The 27,303-nt window shown below is 41.7% G+C and overlaps 1 protein-coding gene across 2 annotated transcripts in view; it reads right to left on the bottom strand.

Moving 5' to 3' along the window:
- The window catches only part of commd1 (copper metabolism (Murr1) domain containing 1), a 107,869-nt gene that overhangs the window by 65,043 nt on the left and 15,523 nt on the right, over positions 1-27,303 (bottom strand). The window contains exon 1 of one of the 2 annotated variants that reach the window (XM_073051178.1): positions 8,525-8,632. The exons of the other annotated variant lie outside the window; for it this stretch is intronic. Within the exon in view, the coding sequence (XP_072907279.1) occupies positions 8,525-8,527 (3 nt within the window). The 5' untranslated portion in view covers positions 8,528-8,632. Of the gene's footprint in view, positions 1-8,524; positions 8,633-27,303 lie in introns of those variants that run through there. 2 annotated transcript variants of the gene reach the window in all.

Raw genomic sequence — 27,303 nt, 5'->3', positions numbered from 1 at the left:
AATGTAGTAAGGTTCCCCTCTTGATGATGGACTTCAATTATAAAATGATCTGTCATTAGCCTTGATATAGATCAGAAGTTCTTCAAATGCTCTTGAGATTTTCTTCACGTTGTTAATCAGTCTCAATTAAATTATCATGAAGATTCTAATATCTTTTGTAGTTATTAGACTTTTTGGCTCTAATGAACCGCATTACACTTTCAGTGAATCTTCTACTTATGTGAATTTGATTATAGCGACAATGTTAGAAGAATTGAAAACAAAGCAGCCTGGTGAGGCATTCCTCTGAAACACCAGACCAAAGGCAAAAGCAGCTTATCAAGTAGGGCTTAGCATATCATTCTTTCTGTATTTTCCTCTCTCTCCAACTCAAGGTGCACATTCTGTTAAATTTTAAGAAAACCACTTCATTGCTGCTATACTACCATTAGGAAAACCTATCACTCCATCCTTTGCCCACACCTATGGTAAATCCAACCACCTAGCTTTATTTCTTCTTTCTGTGTACAGGCAGAGATTGAAGAGTGTAACACTACAACAGAGCTCTATGAAAAGCTGGCCAACAGAAGCAGAGAAGTAAATGCAGGGCTACTTTTAGTTGATGAGCTGTGGCAGATTCAATTTGTCTTTGTACCTGAATGAGTATCTGACATTCATCACTGACTTCATAGAGAACTGTGTGGGCAAATAACTGCCCACAAAAACATTCAGTGTCTTCCCCAACCCAAAGCCATGGATGAACCAAGAGATTTGTAATCTGCTGAAGGTTAGATGTGTGATGGTTGGGATGAGTGATCTCGAGTTGCACAAGTAGTGTAGTTAAGATCCCTGAAGGCTATCATGAGCACAAAGAGATTCTGGACTAAACCAGAGTCATAAATGGATGCATGACAGTTGCAGCAACGCTTGTAGACCATCACTTCCTCCAAACCGAAAATGCACAGCATTAGAGGCCACAGCACTCACTTCTGGATGAGCTCAATGCATTTGATGCACATTTTAAATGGGAGAATAATTAGATTCCAACATAAGCCCCCACAGTTCCGGACAACCTGCAATCTACGTCTTTAAGGCTGACATCAGGGCACCCTTCAAGAGGGCGAATCCACAAAAAGTGTCCAGCTCAGACGATTTAACTGTCCAAATTCTGAAGTTCTGCGCAGACCAACTGGCTGGCGTATTCAAAGACATTTTCAACCACATGCTCACATGCTTCCGTGGTGCAAGGTTTCTACCCACTTCAGAATGGCATCTATAGAAAAGCATGATGACCTGTGTTTAGTTGCACTAATAGCCACCATAATAAAGTGCTTTGAGAAGTTGGCTATGGCCTCAAATGACCTGGATCCCCCTCTATTTGCCTGGCATTACAACAGGTCAACAACAGATGCTATTTCACTGGCTCTGCACTCAGTTCTGCATCACTGGGACAAAGATAATGCAGACTGCAAGCAGCTGTTCATCGACTGCAGCTCAGATTTCAACAAAGATATCCCATCAAAGCTTATCATCAAGCTTCAAGACCTGGGCCTCCATACCCCCCTTTGCACTTGGATCTTTGACTTTTCATCAGAAAGCCATTATCAGAGTGGTCAATAGTAATACCTCCTCCTCACTTATGAATACAAGTGCACCTCAAGTTACGTACTTACAGTCACAACTTCATGGCTAATCTCAACTCCAATACCATCTATAAATTCACCAATGATACCACCATTCCTGGTCAAATCATAGGTGATACGAGTCAGTCTACAGGAGTGAGAGAATTTCTAGTTTAGCAGTGTCACAATAACAACACTCTTAACATTAAAAAAAACCAAGAACCTGATCACTGACTTCAGGCAACTGCATGTCAATTCTCATTGGTGAGGTAGCGATGGAGATAGTAAGCGATTACAAATTACTGCCTGTTAACCTCTCAGAAAGTACATCAGTGCCTCTACTTTCTTAAAAGCTGAAGGAGATTTGGCATATCACTAATTACTCCCAACAGACTTCCACAAATGCACTATTGGAACATATTCTGACCAATTGCATCATGGTCTGGTGCAGCAATTCTAGCACACAGAAAAGCAACAGCTGCAGAATTGTGGACACAGCTTGTCCCATCCTACCACTAACAGCATCAACAGGAGGCACTGCCTCAAGAAAATGACATCTATCATCAGGGATCCATACTACCTTGGACATGCCCTCTTCTTGCTGCCACCATCAGGCAAGAAGTAAAGTCACCTGAAGTTCCACACTGCCAGGTTCAGAAAAAAAGCGATTTTCCCACAACCATCAGATCATTAAACTTACTTACACAACACTAACCCTACCTTAGCAATGGAATACTATGGAATATTCTTGCACTACCACATACTTGTCTTCGATTGTGTCATTGTTCTATTTTGCACTGAAATCTTACTTCTGCCAGTCTTTCTTTTCCATCATATAATTCTAATTTATATAGTTTTGTCTGTACCTACCTACCTGTGATGTTGCTCCACACATTTCCTATTGATCGGTACACCACATACTTATGCAGAAGGCAAATTCAACTTGACATTTAGTACTTCTGCAGAAATTTTCTCTGCAATGGAGACCATCTTGTTTTTCCAAAGGTTTTTTTAATTTAAAATATTTTGCAAATTGAGTTAGTGCCAGAATTACAGCAGTTAATGCATTTTGAGTCTTATATTAATCCATTAATGCCATGCCTGTAAGCCAGATTTGCTCTTCACATCTGAAGTGCATTTTTGCATTTCAGCCTTCAAATGTCTGTAGAATTGCAATTTTTAAAAAGCATTTGGTGATTCCAGACCAGGTACACCAAGTATTTATGATTTTTCACTCCTGGAGTTTTGAACTGCTCTCAAACCAATCTGTTTTCTGCTGATAAAAAGAATAAAGAGGTGCTTCAGAGCATTAATTAAGATGGTCTTAAGGGCAAGCCAAAAGCTACAGACACTGCCTTTCCCATGGGTTCAGATTACAGTAGATTCCAGTTACTTGGGATACATCGGGACCAGCACATTTTGGCCCAATAAGCCAATAGTTAAAAAAGATTTTTTAAAAAGACAAGCTTCCTTTTAATTGAGTAACAAATTATATATGTACATTAAATACAGAACCAATCAGAATAGTACTACAGCATTATAAAACTGTATTAGAATTGGGTTTAATATCACTGGTGTATATATAGTGAAATTTGTTACTAATACTTATTAGGAGAGTATTTCATTCAATGTACACTACTGTGTTCTTTTGATTAACTGTAAATGAATAAAATCAGCATAGGCATCTAGTGCAGACAATATTCTGCCTTCATACAATGTTATTGCATCCTCCAAATCTTCACTTTTATTGTAACATTCAAGATGATTGTCAATACCTTCACATTCTTCATTGATCGACTGACGCTTCTGAACATCAGGAAGATGGCATTTACCCACAACGTGCTGCCTTTTCTACTCTGGGGACCACTGCTTACACGGCCCATGGGAGGCTCATTTATTACACCACCGCTACCTCAGAGACAGCGTCAGAGGCGAGGGAGAAGAGTATCCTAGTGAGGTTGAAACAGTGTGCTAACTGGCCGCCACTCCCGAGCATACTCCTGGCTAACATTCAGTTACTGGACAAGTTGTGTAAACTGAGAGCAAGAATTTCCCATCAGTGGGAAACAAAGCAATGTAACGTTTTGTGCTTCATGGACACCTGGTTAATGGAGGAGATAGCAGGTCTCGGCATCGAGCCCTCTGGGTTCTCCCTGTTCTGGGCAGACAGGTCTGAAAACCTCTCTGGGAAGAGTAAAGGAGGTGAGGTATGCTTCATGGTCACTAATGCTTGGTGTGACCCCCGGAATATGCATGTCCTCAAATCCTTTAGTTTCCTGGATCTGGAGTAACTTGTGCTGCTGTGTAGATCTTTCTGGCTGCCTAGAGAGTTCACAGCTGTGTATATTTCGCCGTAGGCTGATACTGACTTGGCTCTCAAGGAACCGTACGAGACCATCAGCACCCTGGAGACTGCACACCTGGAGGCTGTTTTTATTGTCTCTGGAGACTTTAATTGAGCATCACTGACTGAAGTTTCTCTGAAGTTTGGTCAAACACATCCAGCTGAGCACATAGGGAGACAGCATACTTGACCACTGCTACTCTCCCTTCCACAATGCTTACAAAGCACTCCTCCGCCTGCCACTTGGGAAATCTGATCGCTCCTCCATCCTGCTTCTGTCCACGTACAGGCAAAAGCTGAAACAAGAGGTGGCCAGAGTTAAAACTGTCCACTGTTGGCCCAACCAATCAACATGCTTCAGGACTGCTTTGATGACGTCAACCGGAATGTCTTTCGTGATGAGGATGTCTCCAAGTTCGCTGAAGGGGCCACAAGCTTTATCCGGAGGACATTGTCCCCCAAAAATCAGTCAGGGTCTATCCAAACCAGAAACCCTGGGTCAACCGTTCCATACACACTGCATTCACCGCACTAGACACAGCTCTCGCCACTGGTAACCACCAGGAACTCAAGAAATGCAGCTATGATCTATGTGAAGTCATCAAGGCAGAGAAATGACAAGATCCAGACACATCTCTCCACCAACAACACACGCAGCTTATGGCAAGGTCCGCACACCATCACAGACTTCGCAGACTTGGAGCTGCCAACGTCACTGCCTCGCTCCCAGATGTGCTAAATCTTTTTTACACTGTTCGATGTTGCCAACACTGATCACCCAAGGAGAGCCACTGATGTGACCTGCACCTTGGTCATCTGAGCTGAAGTACTCAGGTGTTTTCAACGAGTGGACAATTGCAAGGCTGCGGGACCGAGCGGCATCCCAGGGCGGGTACTCAGGATGTGCACGGCACAACTAACTGGTGTGTTTGCAGACATTTTTAATCTCTCCCTTTCCCAGTGCAGAGTGTCCTCCTGCTTCAAAACATCCACCATTGTCCTTGTACCTAAAAAGAACCAAGTGAACATGTCTGAACGACTGGCATCCTGTCGCACTCACCTCAATAATAAGCAAATGCTTTGAGATTGAGGTCAAGGATTACATCTGCAGCTTGCTACCACCCAAACTGGATCCCCTACAATTCACCTACCGATAGAACTGATCAACAGATGATGCAATAGCCACTGCTCTACACACTGTCCTTACACATCTGGAGAAGGATGCTTATGTGAGATTGCTGTTCTTGGACTACAGTTCAGCATTCAACACCATAATTCCATCCAGGCTCAACAGGAAGCTCAGAGACCTTGGCCTTCACTCGGCCTTGTACAACTGGATCTTGGATTTCCTGTCAGATCACTGGCAAGTGATAAGAGTGGGCTCCCTCACCTCTTCCCCTCTGACCCTCAACACAGGAGCCCACCAGGGCTGTGTCCTCAGCCCCCTCCTTTACTCACTGTACACCCATGACTGTGTCACCACCCACAGCTCCAATCTCTTAATTAAATTTGCAGATGATACTGCATTGATTGGCCTTATCACAAATAATAATGAGGCAGTCTACAGAGAAACCAGGATCAACAGGCTTTGGGACAGCTTCTTCCACCAGGCCATCAGACTGATTAATTCATGCTGATAATCATATTTCTATTCTGTTGTATATCTTACTAAACATACTATTTATTACAAATTACTATAATTTGCACATTCAGACAGAGACATAATGTAAAGATTTTTACTCCTCATAGATAGATAGATAGATAGATAGATACTTTATTCATCCCCATGGGGAAATTCCAACTTTTTTCCAATGTCCCATACACTTGTTGTAGCAAAACTAATTACATACAATACTTAACTCAGTAAAAAATATGATATGCATCTAAATCACTATCTCAAAAGCATTAATAATAGCTTTTAAAAAGTTCTTAAGTCCTGGCGGTAGAATTGTAAAGCCTAATGGCATTGGGGAGTATTGACCTCTTCATCCTGTCTGAGGAGCATTGCATCGATAGTAACCTGTCGCTGAAACTGCTTCTCTGTCTCTGGATGGTGCTATGTAGAGGATGTTCAGGGTTATCCATAATTGACCGTAGCCTACTCAGCGCCCTTCGCTCAGCTACCGATGTTAAACTCTCCAGTACTTTGCCCACGACAGAGCCCGCCTTCCTTACCAGCTTATTAAGACGTGAGGCGTCCCTCTTCTTAATGCTTCCTCCCCAACACGCCACCACAAAGAAGAGGGCGCTCTCCACAACTGACCTATAGAACATCTTCAGCATCTCACCACAGACATTGAATGACGCCAACCTTCTTAGGAAGTACAGTCGCCTCTGTGCCTTCCTGCACAAGGCATCTGTGTTGGCAGTCCAGTCTAGCTTCTCGTCTAACTGTACTCCCAGATACTTGTAGGTCTTAACCTGCTCCACACATTCTCCATTAATGATCACTGGCTTCATATGAGGCCTAGATCTCCTAAAGTCCACCACCATCTCCTTGATCTTGGTGATATTGAGACGCAGGTAGTTTGAGTTGCACCATATCACAAAGTCCTGTATCAGTTTCCTATACTCCTCCTCCTGTCCATTCCTGACACACCCCACTATGGCCGTGTCATCAGCGAACTTCTGCACATGGCAGGACTCCGAGTTATATTGGAAGTCTGATGTGTACAGGGTGAACAGGACCAGAGAGAGTACGGTTCCCTGCGGCGCCCCTGTGCTGCTGACCACCGTGTCAGACCTACAGTCTCCCAACCGCACATACTGAGGTCTACCTGTCAAGTAGTCCACTATCCAATCCACCATGTGAGAGTCTACTCCCATCTCCGTTAGTTTGTGCCTTAAGATCTTGGGCTGGATGGTGTTAAAGGCACTAGAGAAGTCAAGGAATGTAATCCTCACAGCACAACTGACCCCCTCTAGGTGAGAGAGTGATTTGTGCAGCAAATACGTGATAGCATCCTCCACTCCCACCTTCTCCTTATATGCAAACTGAAGAGGATCCTGGGCATGCCTGGTTTGTGGCCTCAGATTCTGTATTATCAGCCGCTCCATGGTCTTCATCACGTGCGACGTCAAGGCAACAGGTCTGAAGTCATTCAACTCCTTTGGTTGTGGTTTCTTCGGTACCGGGACAATGCAGGATGTTTTCCACTGTCTCGGTACTCTTCTCTGCTCCAGGCTCATGTTGAAGATGCGCTGTAGTGGTTCTCCCAGCTCAGACGCACAGGCCCTCAGTAATCGTGGGGAAACTCCATCCGGTCCAGCCGCCTTGCTGGTACAGATCTTCCTCAGTTGACCTTCCACCTGTGCAGCCGTAATCCTGGGCATGGGCAAGGTCTCCTGTGAGTGGCTATTTTCCTGTGAGGGAAGTAAGCCTGGTGTGGATTCCTGCGGTGAGGATGAGATTGAGCTGTCGAACCTGTTGAAGAAGTTGTTCAGCTGGTTCGCTTTCTCCACATCTCCACTTATGTTCGCCCCCCGCTTTGCACCGCATCCGGTGATGATCTTCATCCCATCCCACACCTCCTACATGCTTTTTTTCTGCAGCTTTTGTTCTAGCTTCCTCCTATACTGCTCCTTTGCCCCCCTTATCTGTACTCTGAGTTCCTTCTGAACTCTTTTAAGCTCCAACCTCATGTATGTGAAAGAGGTAAGAAATAAAGTCAATTCAATAGTTCCTAACTTGAAGTAGTGAAATCATTTTATTTTCAACTCTAGGCCGTTTCTGGCATCTCTAAGCCTGAATGCAATGAACAAAACAGTTCTAAATTTTCTTTCTGCTTATTTCTAGCCAACTATCAGCGACAAAAAACACTGCTTTTTAAACAAACACCATTTAAAACTGTTCGCTGTAAGCAGTGTTGTGCAACCACACAAGTGACACTTGTGAGAAAATGTTTGCCAACAGTCTCCTGCCCATTTAAATGGCATTGTGTCCCAAATAAATGAAGGGAATCTCAGCTATTTTCTCGATGAGCAGGTGACTGGCCCGATTAACCAATTGCTCAATTAACTGAAATCACTGGATTTTAGATTCCTGAGTAGAGTTTCCAAAGGAGTGCTCAGAGTCTCTTCATATTATTTTTTTCTGCCACTTTGTTGTTGAGAGATAACTGAATAGATTATGTACCAGCCAATACCACAGTTATCAGCCACCATCATTTGACACCCTTGCAGTCTCTCACTTAGATAACGGCACGGCCTAATATATGGCAATACTTGGATCCATTGTGTTGTCATGAATCATTGTAATTGTCTGATGCAAAAGGATATTGATTATGGCAAGAGCATGCTCCAAGCATCATCAGAAGTGTACTGAAATAACCTTCTCTCACCCTTCCCTTTCCAACCTTGCATTGAAGCCAGAATACACAAAATTAAGGTCTTGTTTTTGTACTGCTCTCAGAGCATAAACTATTTCACCATTGCAGCTAATAAATATACCAAAATACATTTTGTAGGGTATAAATCAGCAGATAACTTTCCACATCTATTTTCTATACGTCAATAGAGTTGAACCACGACAAATACAGGAAGAAATGCAAATTTGATTAAACAAGAAAGCCAAGCCTACCATTCATCAGAAGATCATAATCTTAACTGCAGCCTGTAGCACAGCACTTCAAGGTATAAAAACACTTTGTTTCCATTTTAAGATGGTTCTCAGATGTGGTTTCTGGGAGGCATACTAAAGCATTTACTAAGAAGCATGTTAGACTATTGAATAGCAGGAAATCAATTGATGAGGTAGCAAACAAATAAATTGGGCATCAACAAGTCATCTTTCACAGTGTTTCATCAGCATTTCCTTCCCATGAAAAGAGCAAGTAACTCTGCAAACTGCCAAAGCTTCTACAAATCAATATTAAAATTAATATTGAGATTCTCAGTAAAAATTACCTTTGATGTAGCATTTAACAATTCCTTCAATTCATATACTTTATATAAAAGAGTTAATGTACTTTTCCAAGTATTTATGATTTAGTGATGACTGAACACGCAATGAATGAGCATTTATTCATAGATACAGGATTGTAACAAGCCCATGCCACTCAATGACAGCGAAGTGACCAATGAACAAACTAACTGCACATCTCTGGAACACGGGACGAAACTTGAGCATCCAGAGGGAACCCACATGGCCTTGAAGAGAATGTACAAAATCCTTACAGACAGCAGCAGTTATTGAACCTGGCTATGTTACAATACCACCCAGTATTGTTGGGAGAGGGTTTAAATGGTGGCAAAAAGCATTAGCTGGTTAGAATTAGAATCAATAGTTAAAATGGTGACAATTTTCTTATGTCCAAGGCTTGATTATGGCAGGCTTACATGTAAATGTTGCACTAACTTGGAATTCAGACATTTAATTAGCCTCCAGCTCAAAATTTGGCTCAATGAGCTAGCAGAGCTGTGAGGGGAGTTCCTACAAAGGAAAAGCAAGTTTTAAATAGCTGTGAAAGTAGAAAAACAAAACGACTGCAAGTGTTACTTGAAAATTTTCAGCAAACCACCAATGTAAACACAACTATATACGTTGGAACATTTCCAGTATATTTACATAAGTTTTTAATGTTTCAATTTTCACAATAATGTAATAAGACCATAAGATACAGGAGCAGAATTCGTCCATATGGCCCATCGAGTCTGCTCTGCCATTTTATCATGGCCGATCCATTTTCCCTCTCAGCTCCAATCAATTGCCTTCTCCCCGTATCCCTTCACACCCTGAATAATCAAGAATCTATAAACCTCTGCCTTAAATATACTCAATGACTTGGCCTCCACAGCCACCAGTGACAACAAATTTCACAGATTCACCACTCTCTGGCTAAAGCAATTCCTACTCATCACCATTCTAAAAGAGTGTCCTTCTATTTTGAGCACGAACAAGAGAAAATCTGCAGATGCTGGAAATCCAAGCAACACACACAAAATGCTGGGGGATCTCAGCAGGCCAGGCAGCATCTATGGAAAAAAGAGTACCGTCAATGCTTCGAGCCAAGACTGTTCAGCAAGACTGAAAAAAAAAGATAATGAGTGGATTTAAAAGATGGGGGGGGGGGGGGGAGGGAGAAACACAAGATGATAGGTGAAACTTGAAAGGGCAGGGATGAAGCAAAGAGCTAGGAAGTTGATTGGTGAAAAAGACAGAAGGCCATGGAAGAAGGAAGAAAGAAGAAAGCGGGGCGGGGTGGAAGGGAATGGGCAGGAGATAACATGAGCGAAGGACAAGGGGATGGGAAATGGTGAAGGGAGAGGAGGCACCTGGTGTTTCTCTCTCTCCTCCCCCCACCTTTCAAATCTATTCCTTAACTTTTTTCCTTCAGTCCTGCCAAAGGGTTTCGGCCCAAAACATCGACTGTACTTTTTTTCCATAGATGCTGCCTGGCCTGCTGAGTTCCTCCAGCATTTTGCAGCACCTATAGACTTTCTCTTGTTTGTGATAGGTGAAACCTGGAGGGGGGATGGGTGAAGTAAAGAGCTGGAAAATTGATTGGTGAGAGAGATATAGGGCTGGAGAAGAGGGAATCTAATTGGAGAGGACAGAAGTCAATGGAAGAAAGAAAAGGGGAGAGGAACACCAGAGGGAGGTGTTGGGGAGGCAAGGAGATAAGGTGAGAGTGGGAAAAAGGAATGGATTTTGGTCGGGGGGGGGGGGGCCTCCATTATCAGAAGTTCAAGAAATCGATGTTTATGCCATCAGATTGGAAGCTGCCCAGATAGAATGAGAGCCCCAAAGTCCCCCAAGCTCCCCCCCTCCCGCGCATAAGTGGCAGCAAGCAACGATCCCCCCTCCCCCCCAGCAAAAAAAAAACGCACCCATTGCCGGGCACAAGCGTGAGCTAGGCAATACCAAAGACACAGACCTTGCAGTTATCCCAAAGACTATTGCATTTCATCCGGCATTCGACAAACCACAGGTTCTCTCTCTACCTAATAAGGGAGAGGTAGGTGTCCCCCATTTTCACAGCGAGCGGGAGACATGAAAACAACCCGCTGGTTTACAATGTTAAAAAGTCCATTTCATCGCTTTTTTCTAGCTCTGTGCCTGAAGATTGCAAAGATCTTGTGTCTTCAGGCCCACAGCAAAAGATTTTCCAGCCTCCCCGATGACACAAAAATCTCTTGCCATCACACCAACCCTCGATCTGCCAGTCTCCAGAGCCCCAAGATCTTAGATTTTGAATTTGAGTCAGATTCTCATGCTGAACCCTTGGTGTGACAAACAGCAACGGCCGGTCTGAAAGCCCGAGAACTGGTCCCATTCCTGCAAAGAACCGAAGTCTGCGGTTCACTTTTGCTGCACTTCTGTGTGTCCCCCACCGCCTCCGTGTCCAGCACATAATTCTCCGCAACTTCCGCCATCTCCAATGGAATCCCACCAATAAACATATCTTTCCCTCCCCCCACTTTCTGCTTTCCGCAGGGATTGCTCCCTACACAACTCCATTGTCCATTCGTCCCTCCCCATTGCTCTTACTTATCCTTGCAAGCAGAACAAGTGCTACACCTGCCCATGCACCTCCTTCCTCACTACCATTCAGTGCCCCAAACAGTCCTCCTAGGTGAGGCAACACTTCACCTGTGAGTTGGTGGGGTCATATCCTGTGCCTGGTGCTCTCAATGTGGCCTTCTGTATATCGGTGAGTTTCGTAGATTGGGAGACTGTTTTGCCAAGCACTTATGTTCTGTCTGCCAAATAAGTGGGATTTCCCAGTGGCCACCCATTTTAATTCCATTTCCCATTCCCATGTGTCTATCCATGACCTCCTCCGCTGTCGTGATGAGTCCAAACTCAGGATGGAGGAACAGCACCTTATATTCTGTCTCGATAGCCTCCAACCTGATGGCATGAACATCGATTTCTTGAACTTCCATTAATGGCAGCTCCCTCTTTCGCCATTCCCCATCTTCTTTTCCCTCTCTAACCTTATCTCCTTGCCTGCCCATCGCTTCACTTTGGTGCTCCCTTCCCATTTTCCTTTATTTTCTTTCTTCCATGGCCTTTTGTCCTCTCTTATCAGACTCCCCTCCTCCAGCCCTGTATCTCTTTCACCAATCAACTTCCCAGCTCTTTACTTCACCCATCCTGGTTTCACCTATCACCTTGTGTTTCTCCCTCTCCTACCACCATCTTTTAACTCTACCCCTCATCTTTTTTTCTCCAGACCTGCTGAAGGGTCTCAGCCCAAAATATCAACTGTACTCTTTTCCATAGATGCTGCTTGGCTTGCTGAGTTCCTCCAGCATTTTGTGTGTTGCCCCTCTATTCTGAAGTCAAGTCCCCTGGTCTTAGACTCCTGCACCATAGGAAACATCTTCTCCACATCTACTCTCTTGAGGCCTTTGAAAATTCGATCAGTTTCATTTAGGTCACCCCTCATTGTAATTAATGGGACTTTACGCTTAATGGCATAACAGCTGGATAAGTGATCAACTTTTACTAATCTAAATTGTTTCACAATGGTTTCTGGAAGGAACAATAGGACACAATAAAGAACTCCAATTTAATTCTTCCCACTGAATGAAATGCTTGATCTTGACTGCAGAACTACAAACACTTGAGCATCTTTCATTGCAGAGTGGGGAAAATGTCTATTAGATTCATTGCTATCTTGATTCCTTGAATGATCTTTGAACGAAAAGGTTTGAACATATGGATTGGTACCTTGTCTCCATTGGTCTTTTTCTTCATTTAAAAAAAGGATATTTATTACATAGTTGGTTTACCGATTAACGGCCCAATACCAATTTGCATGCAGAACACCAAGACAACAAAATTACACATGCTATCTTTCTCAATTGTTTTACACCTCTACTTAGCATCACAGTTGGCTTGCTTCTTCTCGAGTTTTGTGGGTCCCAAGATGATTTTAGAATCTATACAGGTTGCCATAGGTGCAGAAAGTCTCTGACAAGCAGGCAGTTAGGTAGTTTGAGAAATGGAACACTACTTCTACCAATTCTGCTCCACTTCTGAGTGTTCCTGAGAATGTACTCACAGTACTCAAAGTCATTTGAAATGTTCTTCATGTGCCAGTTTCCAGAAGTAGTACTGTTTTCGTTACTACAACAGTTGCAAAACATTGTCTTCAGTTTAACTGAAAAATGAATTTCACTATCATACAGTTTAGCTGATTACACACAATCTCTTCTAAATGCAAGAACTGGACGATGGTCAAGTAGTCAGATAAACTAATCTACAGAAACAAAGAAAAATAGTTGGCAATTTAGCTTTGTGAGTCTTCTCCACCATTCATTGCAGTCATAGTCTCTTTTGATTCAACTGACTGCAATATTGCTTATTAATATAATTTTTTTAAACCAAATAACATAATGTTTTGCTCAGTGACCCATGGGTGTAGTTTACACTTTTCCAAACTTTAGATCACAAAAGATCAGATCACTTACTGGAAACAGTGGAATGAAATTTGCCATAACCTTCACTGTGCCAGCAAGGCCTTAAGCTGACTAAAGGAGATAGTGTTTGAAAATCAGCATGTCGAACTTAACAGCACTGATTCCAGTCTACCGCAATACTTTTGAAGACTGAATTATATAACTCAAGGGCAGAGATCCCACAAAGATTATCTCCTAACACTTAAAGAATAATGCAAGATCAGTGCCCTCCCCCAGGTCAGGCAATTGACTGTTTGCCAGGCCACATTATTTATATATCTGACACCAGTTTCTTAAGACAAACTCAATCCTGAACATTTCAGGAGTAAGAGTTACCAGATTAAGAGAGAGGTAATAATTCAAAGATCTCTTCCAAAAAAAGCAACATCCCCACCAACCATGACCCATTTAATTTTTGGTATCGTGTACACAATGCATGGACTCATTGTGAGAATCCAGAGTCAATGCATTGGGTGCACAGTCTCACAAATTATCTAACTACCCACCCATTCAATCAGATATCGCTTGGCTCAGTGTGCAATCATCAGTCCCAAAAACCACTTCAGAATAAATGTTATTTCCACTCATTGCTGAGTCTTTAGTAGGAAGACAAGCAGAATTAATTAGAAAACTAATCTGCATCAATACAAGGCAAAAATAATTGCATCATTTAAAATGAAGTCCTGCCCTATTTTTAAAGGAGGAATATAAACAAAACAGAAATTAGAACTGAAATAATATTCAAGATCCAGACCTAAGTTGAAAGAATGAACAATTACTGTGGAGTTATAATTTGGTAGGCCTGTTTCAGGTCATATAAAACTCCAAGCAAAAAGAACTAGAATCTTTTGCAGATATAAATGATAAGTAGCAACATAAAGTCACTATATTCCTAACACTAATTAAATTTTAAAATAAATACATTAGTGACTGATAAATTACAACTACTGATGTCCGATCTAAAAGGCATTTGCAAATTGTACATTAAAACAATCAGTTAACTCTACAAAAATATTTAGTAGAAAAAGTATACATTAATGGATTGAGTTAGTAAAGTAGCAAATGGAACTTAATTCAAGTGCATTTTGGGAGAGCAAACAAATACCTTTAAGTATGCATCCACATCTGTAAATGTCTTTGGATAGGGAGATAATATGGGTTCAAAGGCATTAAAATAAAATAAATCATTTATCAAAAGATCAAGCCACAGTATATAAAAACAGCAAGAACAAAATAAAGTTCAGCAGCTAGAATACCTCATACAGTTCAGATTTCTAATGCATAAAAAGAATGTGAAGGTACAAGTTTGTCTAGAATGTTGATCTAGGCAAATGCCAACAGAGAATTTATGTTACAAGATATGATTGGCTAGGCTGAGAGTGTTTTCTTTGGAACAAGAAAGCTGAAGAGAAGACTCTCGATAGAGATCAGTGATAAGTGGGCATAGATTTAAATGTAAATGGTATGAGTAGGGAAAGATTTCTCAATGTTTTCAATATTGAGTGCATGAGAATTTTGGGCAACAGGGTGGTGTAGCGATTGGTGCAATCACTTTACAGATGGGAGTTCGATTCCTGCTGCTGTCTGTAAGGAGTTGGTGTTTTCTCCCCATGACCACATAGGTTTCCTCCCACATCACGAGTTAGGATTAATAAGGTGTGGGCATGATATGTTAGTGCCAGAAGCCTGGTGACACTTGCAGGCTGCTTAATAAAATACTCTTGATTTAATGCAAACAACGCATTTCACTGTATGTTTCCAAGTACAAGTGACAAATAAAGCTAATCGTTTTTTGAAAACAAAAACACTCAATCACATTTAAAACATATTTCAACAAGTGCTCCCTGTGCGATAATTTACAAGGCCATGGACCAAGAGTGAGAAGAGATGGAACCTGATGCGTGTGTGTACTCCCAGTACAGGCTAAAGGAAAACAATGAAGGCAAGGAAGACAAAGATTCTTTGAGACCTTCTTTCCATTGAGTGACTGTGGAATATGAGCTTAACCTGCTGACACAAATGGATATATATATGCTAATTGAAGACCAATCTAACACCTCTTTCCCAACAACAGCCTGCTATAACCCATTAAGGGCCTCAGTGATGGGAAGTTCTTTGCAAGAAAGGTATAAATAGAATGCTACAAACTTGAGACCAAAAACATCTACTATTGCCAGGATTTCCTCAGTAACAGATATTTTAATGTTATCTTCAATTATGCTGTAGGATGACAGAAGCTGTAAGTCTTCTAGGGGAATGGAATTCAGCTCTTAACACCCTTCATACGGCTACGCAGAAGGAACATCATACGGTCAACTTGCAGGCTCCTGCTGTACATGTGCTAACTACCCTGTTCTGATTGGTCAAGGGAGCAGGGAACTAAATTAACCAGAAAGATTCCTTTGAGATCTGAATAAGCCATTTTGAGGGTTGACAAAAGGGGAGCCAGCATCCAGACTCCCCTGGTGTTTGCATTTGAAGGAAATAGTGGGTCCGTGGTACAGGAAGGATAACCAAGGTATGCTGTAACTAGAAAATCCCGGGCATGTGCCAGCCCAGAGCAATGCAGTCACCTTTAAGAACGACTGCATAAGCTGGAAGGCCTCCAAACCAAGGGGAAAGAGACCAGTGCTGCAAACTGGGAAGCAGGCTAATTCTGCAGAATCTGACTCAACAGTACGTGTACTCATGCACAGAGAACAAAATGGGGATTTGGCAACCAATTCCACCCTCATTCAAGGAATGCAAATAACGGCCTCCTACCATGACTCATGTGGAGAATGAAAGCAAGGAGAAGCCCCACCTCATCTAACTCCCAACTATCAACCATGGTTTCTGCTCCAAGTGGCTGTGTCAATGGAAGGCAAGCAGGGAAGGAAAAAGAAAAATGACAGATGGTAAAGAAGAAAGGACACCAATAACACCAGACTTGAGGCAATGGGCCTCCAATAACGAGGAGACTGATATGAAAAGACTGACCTCATATCTACAATCTCTCTTCATCCAAGAATGAAGCCCAAATAGCTAGTTGATGACGCAAGCAAGGGAAGCATCATATAATTGAGAGGGGGTGCAGTCACCCTATCATACCCAACTACAGGAGACTGAGAGCTCTGCAGTACTGATCGCACATCAGCTCGGGGAGACAAGAGGGAAACCTCAGACAATATCCAAGACCACTGGGCTATCCCACACCTTGGAGACACATGCCTGAAAACAATGCACAGCTACGGGCATGCTGGATAAATGTTTTCTGACTGTAAATCTGAAGTACCACAGGCATCAGTGTTGGAATGTTTGTTGTTTGTAACGTATGTAACTGACAGAATGAAAGCTGTCTGAGTAGTAAGCTTGCAGATGAAAACAAAGTGATATAACTGTTTGTGAATAAAGCATGACACAGATCAAGTGACACCTCTAAGAGGACCACAATCTTGTCATAGGGCTTGGAGGCTAACGTTGCTCAGTGACCCAGAGAGGTATGTCGGCTGCAGTTAGGGTCTTGTGCTTTGGCTCTTGGTAGGGTCACCCATGCCAAACAATTCAAAGGGTAGAGGCCAAACTAAGAGTGGTCTACCAGTCCTCCAGTTTCAGAGTTCAGCTCAAGGCTAACAACCGTGACTGGTCAAACAAAATTGTTAAGGAATAAGCAATGAAGAATCCTTCTATATCTGTGTGCAACAGTATTCATGAGTCTCTACCTGGGACTTCCATGGCTAACAGTAGTGAAAACGAGGAAATCACTGGCACGAGAAAAGAAGCCCTGAACACTGCGAAGACCAAGAATAAAGTCAACTCCACTATCAGGACAGGACTTCACTGGACCCCCTGAAGCAAAGGAAACATGGGAGACCAAAGGCAACTTGGTGCCACACCTTAGAGGCAGAAATGATGACCCTGAACCACACCCGGAGTACAATAGAGAAGATAGCCAAGCATAAACAGAGATGGAGAACCACTGCTGCCCTAAACGGCATTGGTGTAACAGGCAGTACATAATAAGATCAGCTGAAAAGTTGGGTACAACAGTGACAGATTGAGTTTAATCCAGACTACTTAAAGGTAAGTCACTTTTGGAGATCGAATTCTGGTTGGACATATAAAATAATTACCTCTCTATATTGATAGAGACACACATAGAAGTGCATATCCATAGCTTCCTGAATGTAACAATGCAGCTGCATCGGGTCCTAACCAAGGTATTTGGTACACTTTCCTTCATATATTGAGGCTTTGCCAGGTCATACATTCTAGACTGTAACCAATTTTGCAAAAATTAAGTTCTCATATTTAGGAAAGAATGGTTATTTTGGAAAAATAACTCAATGTTGATCTGAAACTCAACCTGCATTTTCAATACTTCAAAATATGCCTTGTATTTTTATGTCATATACTTTGATGGGAAATTGTCAAGGTTATCAGACACATAATCCAGAGAAGTGGATTTAAGATTCAAAGGCAAACAGCAAACCTAGCTGAAGATGGTAAATTCAGTTCGTTAACTAAAGTGTATTTTTTTAAAAACTTGCATTAGCACGGTGATTTACAGTGCCTATAAAAAATATTTACTCCCCTTGGAAGTTTTCATGTTTTATTATTTTACAACACTAGTTTGGCGCTTTTTTTTGACACCAATCAACAGAAGATGATTCTTTTGTGTCAAAGTCAAAACCGATCTCTACAAAGTGACCCATATTAATTACATATAAAAAGAACAAAATAATTAATTCCACAAGTATTGCCCCTGCCCTTTAAATTGCATACCAAATCATCACTGGTGCAGCCAATTGATTTTAGAAGTCACATAACTAGTAAAAAAAATAGAGATCACCTGTGCGCAGTCAAGGTGTTTTGATTGATTGTAGTAAAAATACACCTGTATCTGGAAGGTCCACCTGCTGGAGAGTCAGTATCCTGGCAAAAACTACACCATGAAGACAGAAGAACATTCCAAGCAACTCCATGAAAGGGTTGTTGAAAAGCATGAGTCAGGAAATTGATACAAGTCACTGAATATTCCTTGGAGTGCAGTTAGGTCAATTATCAAGAAGTTGACCTTCAGACATAGGAGCAGAATTAGGCCATTCAGCCCATCAAGTGTGCTCCACCATTTCATCATGGCTGATCTCAGATCCCACTTAACCCCATACACCTGGCTTCTTGGAATAACCTTTGATGCCCTAATCAATCAGGAAACTATCAATTTTCACTTTAAATATACCCACAGTCATGGCCCCTTCAGCTGTCTGTGGGAGAGCATTCCACAGATTCACAACTCTCTGGCTAATAAAATTACTCCTTATCTCTGTTCTAAAGAGTCACCCCTCAATTTTGAGGCTGTGCCCTCTAGTTCTGAATACCCCACCTTAGGAGAGATCCTCTCCACATACACCCCATCTAGTCCTTTCAACATTTGGTAGGTTTCAATGAGATCCCCCCCTGTATTCTTCTATATTCGAGTGAGTACAGGCCTAAAGCTGCCAAATGCTCCTCATGTGTTAACCCCTTCATTCCCAGAACCATTCTCGTGAACCACCTCTAGACTCTCTCCAATAACAACGCATTCTTTCTAAGATATGGGGCCCAAAACTGTTGACAATACTCCACGTGCGGCCTGACTCACGTCTTACAAAGCCTCAGCATTTTATCCTCGTTTTTATATTCAATTCCCCTTGAAATGAGTGCCAACATTGCAGTTGCCTTCTTTACTGGACACTCAACCTGTATATTAACCTTCTGGGAATCTTGCATGAGGACTCCCAAGTCCCTCTGCACCTCTGATGTTTGAATTTTCTCCCCATTTAGATAACAGTCTGCACTATTGTTCCTTTTACCAAAATGCATTATCATACATTTCCCAACACTGTATTTCATCTAACAACACACACAAAATACTGGAGGAACTCAGCAGGCCAGGCAGCATCTATGGAAAAAGTACAGTCAACATTTCAGGCCAAAACCCTATTGCTCAGATTTTCGGCATTTGCGGATTTTCTGTCGTTTGTGACTGTATTCCAACTACCACTTTTTTGCTCATTCTTCCAATTTGTCTAAATCCTGCTGCAATTGCATTGCTTCCTCAGCACTACCTACCCCTCCACCTATTTTTGCACCATCTACAAACTTTACCACAAAGCCATCAATTCTGTTAACTAAATCATTGACAAACAATGTGAAAAGTAACGGTCCCAATACTGACCCGAGGAATACCACTAGTCACCAGCAGCCAGTAGATGAAAAGAAACCAGTAGCCAGAAAAGGCTCTTTTTGTTCCCCCTCACCACCTCCTGCCTGTCAACTATTCCTCTATCCATTCCAGTATCTTTTCTATTATGCCATGGGATTTTTATCCTTTTAAGCAGCCTCATGTGTGGCACCTCATCAAGTGCCTTCTGAAAAGCTGACATCTACTGTCTCTCCTTTGTCCATCCTGCTTGTTACTTCCTTGCAGAACTCCAACAGAATCCCTTTAAAGAAACCATGCTGACTTTGACTTATGTTATCATTAGTCTCCAAGTACTCCGAAATCTTGTCCTTAATAATAGACTCCACTTTTCCAACCACTAAGGTTTGGCTAACTGGCCAAGATTTTCCTTTACTTTTGCCTTCCTCCCATTTTAAAAAGAGTGGAGTGACATTTGCAATTTTCAGGTCCTCAGGTACGATGCCAAAATCAAGTGAGTTTTGAAAGATCATAACTATTGCATCTGCTGTCTCTTTGGCAACCTTTCAGAACTTTGGGATGTAGTCCATCTGGTCGAGGTGATTTACTCACCTTAAGACTTAGCATTTTTTCTGCTTTGTAACAACAATGGCACCCACTCCTGCTCCCTGACACTCATGGATCTCTGGCACTGCTAGTGTTTTCCACTGTGAAGACTGATGTGAAGTACCCATTTAATTCATCTGCCATTTCTTTGTCACCCATTATTACCTCAGCAGCAACATTTCCCAGTGGTCCAATATCTACTCTCACCTCCCTTTTACTCTTTATATAACTGAAAAAACTTTTAGTATCTCACTTCATATTATTGACTAGTTTGCCCTTATATTCCATCTTTTGCCTTCTTACGGCTTTTTTAGTTGCCTTTTGTTGGATTTTAAAACCTTCCTAATTATCCAAATTCCCACTCACTCTTGTTACGTTATATGCCCTTTCTTTGGCTTTTATGCAGTCCTTAATTTCCTTTTGTCATCCACGGTTGCCTACCCCTGCCATTTGAGAACTACTACTTCTGTTGGACATATCCATCCTGTGCCTTGTGAACTATTCCCAGAAACTTCAGCCACCTTTACTCTGCTATCATCCTCACCAGTATCCTCCTCTAATCCACCTGGGCAAGCTCCTCTCTCCTGCCTCTGTATTTCCTTATTCCATTGTGATACTGATACATGTGACCTGTACTTTCTTTCTCCCACTCTCTCAAATTGCAGTATGAATTCAATCATATTATGATCACTGCCTCCTAAGGGTTCCTTTACATTAAGCTCCCTAATAAGATCTGGGTTATTACAGAACACCCGATCTAAGATAGCTTTTCCCTGAGTAGGCTCACGCACAAGCTGCTCTAAAAAGCCACCTCATAGGCATTCAACAAATTCCCACTCTCGCAATCCAACACCAACCTGATTTTCCCAATCCCTATTACATGCCCTTTCCAGCTCCCTTTGCAACCTCTACCCTATAACTTGGCTACTACTTGGAGATGTATATGTACAACTTCCATAATGTTTTTTTAACCCTTGTAGTTTCTTAACTCCACCTACAAAGACTTGACATTCTCTGACCCCCATGTCACCTCTTCCTAAAGATTTAATTCCATCTCTTACCAACACAGCCACCCCACCTCCCATTCCTCGACACAAAGCAGATCCATTGATATTGAGCTCCCAACTGTGACCTTCTTTCAGCCATAACTCAGTGATGCCTACAGCGTCATACCAACCAATCTCTAATTGCACCACAAGTTCATCCACCTTATTCTGATTATGACATGCATTTAAATACAGCACCCTTAGTCCTGCATTCTTTGCACTTTTGAATTGTGCCTCTGTGGTAGATTTTAACTGTTTGCTTTGTCTGCATTTGTACCCAGTCATTGGCTTGTCCTTCCTTACATTCATGTTACACCCATCATCTACTTGTAAACCTGCTGGCTCAGACTCAGCTCTATCATACCGGTTCCCATCCCCGTAAGATTAGCTTACAGCCTGCCCACAACAATGTTGGGTTAGGCACTAGCCCTGCCCATCAGTGCTGCCCCCAGTGTTCACTCAGTGGAAGACAAGCTGCATTGCATTCTGCGGAGTGCTGTGGGTTTGTTCTTACCGACAATATTAAAGCACCATCAATCTACAGGACATAACACTCAGAGACTTGGGTTAAATTATATATTTTGTCTGACGACACACAGACCCTGCATAATGCTACCCCGCATTGTACTGATTCGTTACGACGCAGTTATTCAATTCTTTACTGACATTTTTTTAAATGACAGAAATTCATTGCAAACACTTAAAAACTTCTCAAAAGCAGTCGCCACTACAGTTAACATTCAATCAGCCAATGAGAATGTTTTACACATGCTCTGAGCTACTCACAGCCATTCACATATTAGTTCACACACTGCCTCCCCACTTGTGTAAATGTTCTTGCTCTCTTGCCAATTTATTCCATTTTTTTTCCACCCATGAAGTCTAGAAAATTGCCTGCAACTTCCAGTGAGTGTAGTACATCTGAGATGTGTAGAAAAAGCATTAGAATGGATGTGAAACTGCAAGTGATACAGCATTTGGAAGCTGGTGAGCATCAGGTTGATGTTAGCACCTCTTTGAAATTGGCTACATTGATGATCAGAATGACCCTGACTGGGAGCAAAGCAATAAGGCAAAGAGAGGTGTTCTTGACATGATTTCCTGCTGCCAAGAACTGCTTCATGAGAGGAAATTTAAGAAAAGGCAGTCAAATATCGACGCCTACTCGAAGAAGCAGTCAAATTTAGAGGACCCACAGCCTGCTCCCTCCTCTAGGATGTAACCACTATCCACTTCCCTCCGCTGCTGCTGTGATCTGTTGCTGCTGCACCGATGTACAGGTTAGGGGTGTGTGTGTGTAAAAACTATCTCAGGTTTGATTTGGTTTTAAAAATCAGGCACATGTCTATTCACATAAATGTTATAATGATGCATAACACTGATTTACATACGCTCCACCTTCAAGGAGTGCATTCCCAGTGTTAAGCGGGGTCTGAGTGTATACGTTTATTGATACCTTATATGTACTATGGTTCCTTAAAGTTGTTATAGACAGGGGTGGTAGTCAGGATAAGCTCCTACTATCAATTAAAAGCTCCCAATGGCATGCATCTCAAATAACCTCTGACAACCAAGTTCGGCTCCTGGTCTTCACATGTGGTTTGGCTACTAAGCCCAGCAGGGCTGTTTCTACAGACAGGAGAACAGGCAAAGGTGGGGGACAAGCACCTGAAAAACCAGCTTCTTTGGGCAGATGGAGCTTATCCAGAAGGAAATCTCTGATCTCAAGCCTCCACTGCCTTGCATCTACAACACTCATGGGGAAGGCTTTAGGAGTAAACCCCAAGGAAAAATCCAGAGCTGGAATTCCTTAGGCAGTCCTTCATTGAGTTCAACACTGATTGGCAATTCCTGCAATGCCAGTGTCAAACTGTATTGGTCTTGGCCGTTCCTTTGGATCATCAGCTAGGTGGAAAGGGGAAGCCTGCTACATGCGCAACAGCTTGCTCTCTGTATCGTTCTGCCCTAGCATGTGTATCAGTAGACAGCTGGCTTACAACATCCATAGTCAACCTCATCCAACAGAGAGCCTCAAAATATGTGCTATATGGCTGTTGGTTCATTTGACTGTATTCATGGGTATATATGTATGGTTTAATGACAACTAAATGCAAACTTGATTTGATTAACAAACAAATTATACCAAAATGCTACAACCTTGACCACACATGCTGAAGTGGTTCAACAAATGGCTAATCACAAATGGGAAAATTAAAAGGTAATGCAACTCAGCAAAACTCGATGTCATTAATTCATAAGCAAATATATTGCATAAAAATGAACTTTCTGTGACTAAACACATTGATGAAGGAAGAGCAGTAGATGTTGTGTGTATGGATTTCAGTAAGGCATTTGATAAGGTACCCCATGCAAGTCTTATTGAGAAAGTAAGGAAGCACGGGATCCAAGGGGACATTGCTTTGTGGATCCAGAGCTGGCTTGCCCACAGAAGGCAAAGAGTGATTGTAGACAGGTCATATTCTGCATGGAGGTCAGTGACCAGTGGTGTGCCTCAGAGATCTGTTCTGGGATCCTTACTCTTCGTGATTTTTATAAATGACCTGGATGAGGAAGTGGAGGGTTGGGTTAGTAAGTTTGCTGATGACACTAAGGTTGGAGGTGTTGTGGATAGTGTGGAGGGCTGTCAGGGGTTACAGCGGGACATTGATAGGATGCAAAACTGGGCTGAGAGTGGCAGATGGAGTTCAACCCAGATAAGTGTGAAGTGGTTCATTTTGGTAGGTTAAATATGATGGCAGAATATAGTATTAGTGATAAGACTCTTGGCAGTGTGGAGGATCAGAGGGATCTTGGGGTCCGAGTCCAAAGGACACTCAAAGCAGCTGTGCAGGTTGACTCTGTGGTTAAGGCAGCGTATGGTGTATTGGCTTTCATCAATTGTGGAATTGTATTTAGGAGCCGAGAGGTAAAGTTGCAACTATATAGGATCCTAGTCAGACCCCACTTGGAGTACTGTGCTCAATTCTGGTCGCCTCACTACAGGAAGGATGTGGAAGCCATAGAAAGGGTGCAGAGGAGACTTACAAGGATGTTGCCTGAATTGGGCAGCATGCCTTATGAAAACAGGTTGAGTGAACTCGTCCTTTACTCCTTGGAGCGACGGAGGATGAGAGGTGACCTGATAGAGGTGTATAAAATGATGAGAGGCATTTGGTTGCCACAAGAGGACACAGGTTTAAGGTGCTGGAGAGTAGGTACAGAGGAGATGTCAGAGACAAGTTTTTTTACTCAGAGAGTGGTGAGTGCATGGAATGGGCTGCCGGCAATGGTGATGGAGGTGGATACGATAGGGTTTTTTAAGAAACTCGTGGATAGGTACATGGAGCTTAGAAAAATAGAGGGCTATGGGTAAGCCTAGTAATTTCTAAGGTAGGGACATGTTCGGCACAACTTTATGGGCCAAAGGGCCTGTATTGCGCTGTAGGTTTTCTGTTTCTATGTACTTGATCACTCATTTTTATTATCAACAGAAGCAGCAATCTTTAAAACTGACAGCCCAGTGAAATGCAAATCCACCCAATGTGAAATGGAAGTGATCATGAAGACAAACAGAAAAGTCATTAACATACTAAATCAAAATAGGTATTCTAACACAGCTTTGACTCAAAGCACTGTTTTAAAGTGTCATTTCCACATACTTAGCTCAAAAAAGTGAAATTGTACCAAAATTTTAGTTTCCCATCCTTTGTAATAAATTAGTTTTTGGATGTTTTGGGGCAGGAGCCAAGTAAGCAAGTGGGGAAAAAAAATACACAAAATTATATATTTAGTTTGAACAATGTAACTATTAAGTGAGATCGAAAACATACTCACTAATGTTGGTTAGTAAGCTTGCAGATGATATTAAAATGGGTGGTGTCACTGACAGAGAAGATTGTTATCAGCTGGATAAACAGGCTGAGGAATAACAAAACCAGTTCAATTTAGATAGTGTGAGATTCTGCATTTTGGAAAGACAAAATGAGGGTACACTTTCACAACAAGTGGTCAGGCTCCAGGGAGTGTTGCTGAACAGAGCAACCTAAGAATACAAGTCCGTGGTTACCTGAAAGTGGAGTATTAGATAAACATGGAGGCCTTTGATGTGTTGGTCTTTATCAATCTGGGCTCAGAGTACATGTGATGTTACACTGCATTTGCATAAGATATTGGTGAGGCCTCATCTGGAATATAGTGTTCAGTTTTAGTCAGCCTGGTAGAGTATCTATTAAGCTGAAAAGAATGCAGAGAATCTATTTTGCTTTAGTGAGTTCAGAGGATTCAAGGGACTGAGTTATGGAAACAGGATGGGACTTCATTGCAGTGTAGGAGTCTTATCAAGGTGGATAAAATCATGAAGGACATAGATATGCACACTTTTTTCCCCTGGGTTGAAGAACCAAGAGGTAGTGAGCACAGATTTAATATCAGGGGAAAACATTTTACAGAACCCAAGAGGCAACTTCTTCACCCCGAAGGAAGTCCATGCACAGAATATGAGCTGCCAAAGGAAACTGTTGAAGCAGGTGCATTAATAACATTTAAAAAGATACTTGGATGGGGTACATGGGCCAAGCACATGCAAATGTGACTAGTTTTGATGGGAACCTTGATTGTTATGCAGTAGTTGGGTCAAAGGTCTATTTCCATGCTGTATGACTCCAAATGCCATTCCTGTAAGAAACTTTTCTGTTGCCTGTACCTTTTAAGAGTACTCATCATCATCCCATGGCATTGCAGAGTTCAGAACTGATAAACCAAAAGCAAAATTCCCTATGAATGAAGTAATAACAGTACAATCATTTGCAATAGTATCAAGATAGAAATTAAACATCAAAACAGAACTTTTTTTAAGGTAAGAAGCCACAGACAATCAAGTCTACATAATTCAAAGTGCAAAACAATAGAGATCAACAGAATAATCCAGTTTAGTCAGCAGTGAATTAATGAAACATACACAGAGTATCTTTCATAACTAAGTATGTATTAAACAGAGGAGACCAACAGAAAATTAACAATTCAGAAAACTAATAATAAATTAACTGAGGACCAGAAATGCAGGAATTAATCCATAAAACAACAGATGAATATATTTGGAGAGCATAAGCGAGCCCAATATCATGGTCTTGAACCCCCCCCCCCCCACCCCGGCCCAAATATTAAATACTGTATCATGGGTTGAGGACATGAAGACAGTGAGGAGGTTAACAAGTTTACAGCACACAAATAGGATTTCAATTCATATCATTTGTTGCAGATTACAAGGTGTGTTGTCTATAAACACATTTGTCCCATATTTAACTTGGCAGTCTTAATGATAAATGTTGACATAAAAATTAATGTTCATTAATATTCCATGCCTAATGCCAGTTGTTAACACTGACCGAGGAGGAAAAGGGCAGCTAGTGCAGTGGAACATGACCAGTAGAGTCCCCTGCTTGAAAAAAAAAGTCACTGGCCCTTAATTTTTCCTGCCCCAAGATGACTGAACAACTTGGGTGTGACAATTATTCAGACCATATTCATGTGATACATAATTAACATTAGTTTTCAGCATATTTTAGGCCAGAAAAGGAAGGAGTTAGTCAGCATTTTATTTTATCAGTTAGTAAATACAAGAAAGGCAGATTATGAGCCATTTTGTTGGCTCAAATACAACACAGCCATTTTAAGGATTTGTACCATCATGAAATTAACTGCTCTTATCCTTAAAGACATTTCATAATAATGACAAGAGAAAGTACTGTGGCTATTTTTTGCTACACGAATAAATCCCAAGTTAAATATTGATAATGTTTTCAATTTGAAATTAATCAATGTAGAAATTTCTTGACATACTCAGCACATTGGACAGAGAAGCAGGGCTAAGTAAGAATTTTGTGTCATTTTATCATCAATCCAAAACATTTCTCTAACATTTATTCTACCTCAAATTGATATTTTCTTGCTGTTAATGCAAACCATGCATTATATTTTCACTGTATATTTTGATGTACATGTGATAAATAAGTTTTGAATCTTGATCTTAAATTTTAATCTTGTGTTGCCTCTTTTCGTTCTACTCCTGCTTCAAATTGTATCGGTGATGTGCCTGGTTATTTTACTAAATGCTAAGTGACCTACTGAATAGATATT

The sequence above is a fragment of the Hemitrygon akajei genome, chromosome 7 (genome assembly GCF_048418815.1).
Source record: "Hemitrygon akajei chromosome 7, sHemAka1.3, whole genome shotgun sequence".
In the NCBI taxonomy this organism is placed as follows: domain Eukaryota; kingdom Metazoa; phylum Chordata; class Chondrichthyes; order Myliobatiformes; family Dasyatidae; genus Hemitrygon; species Hemitrygon akajei.
The sequence above is the reverse complement of the archived record's forward strand: the minus strand, read 5'-3'. Positions and strand labels throughout refer to the sequence as shown.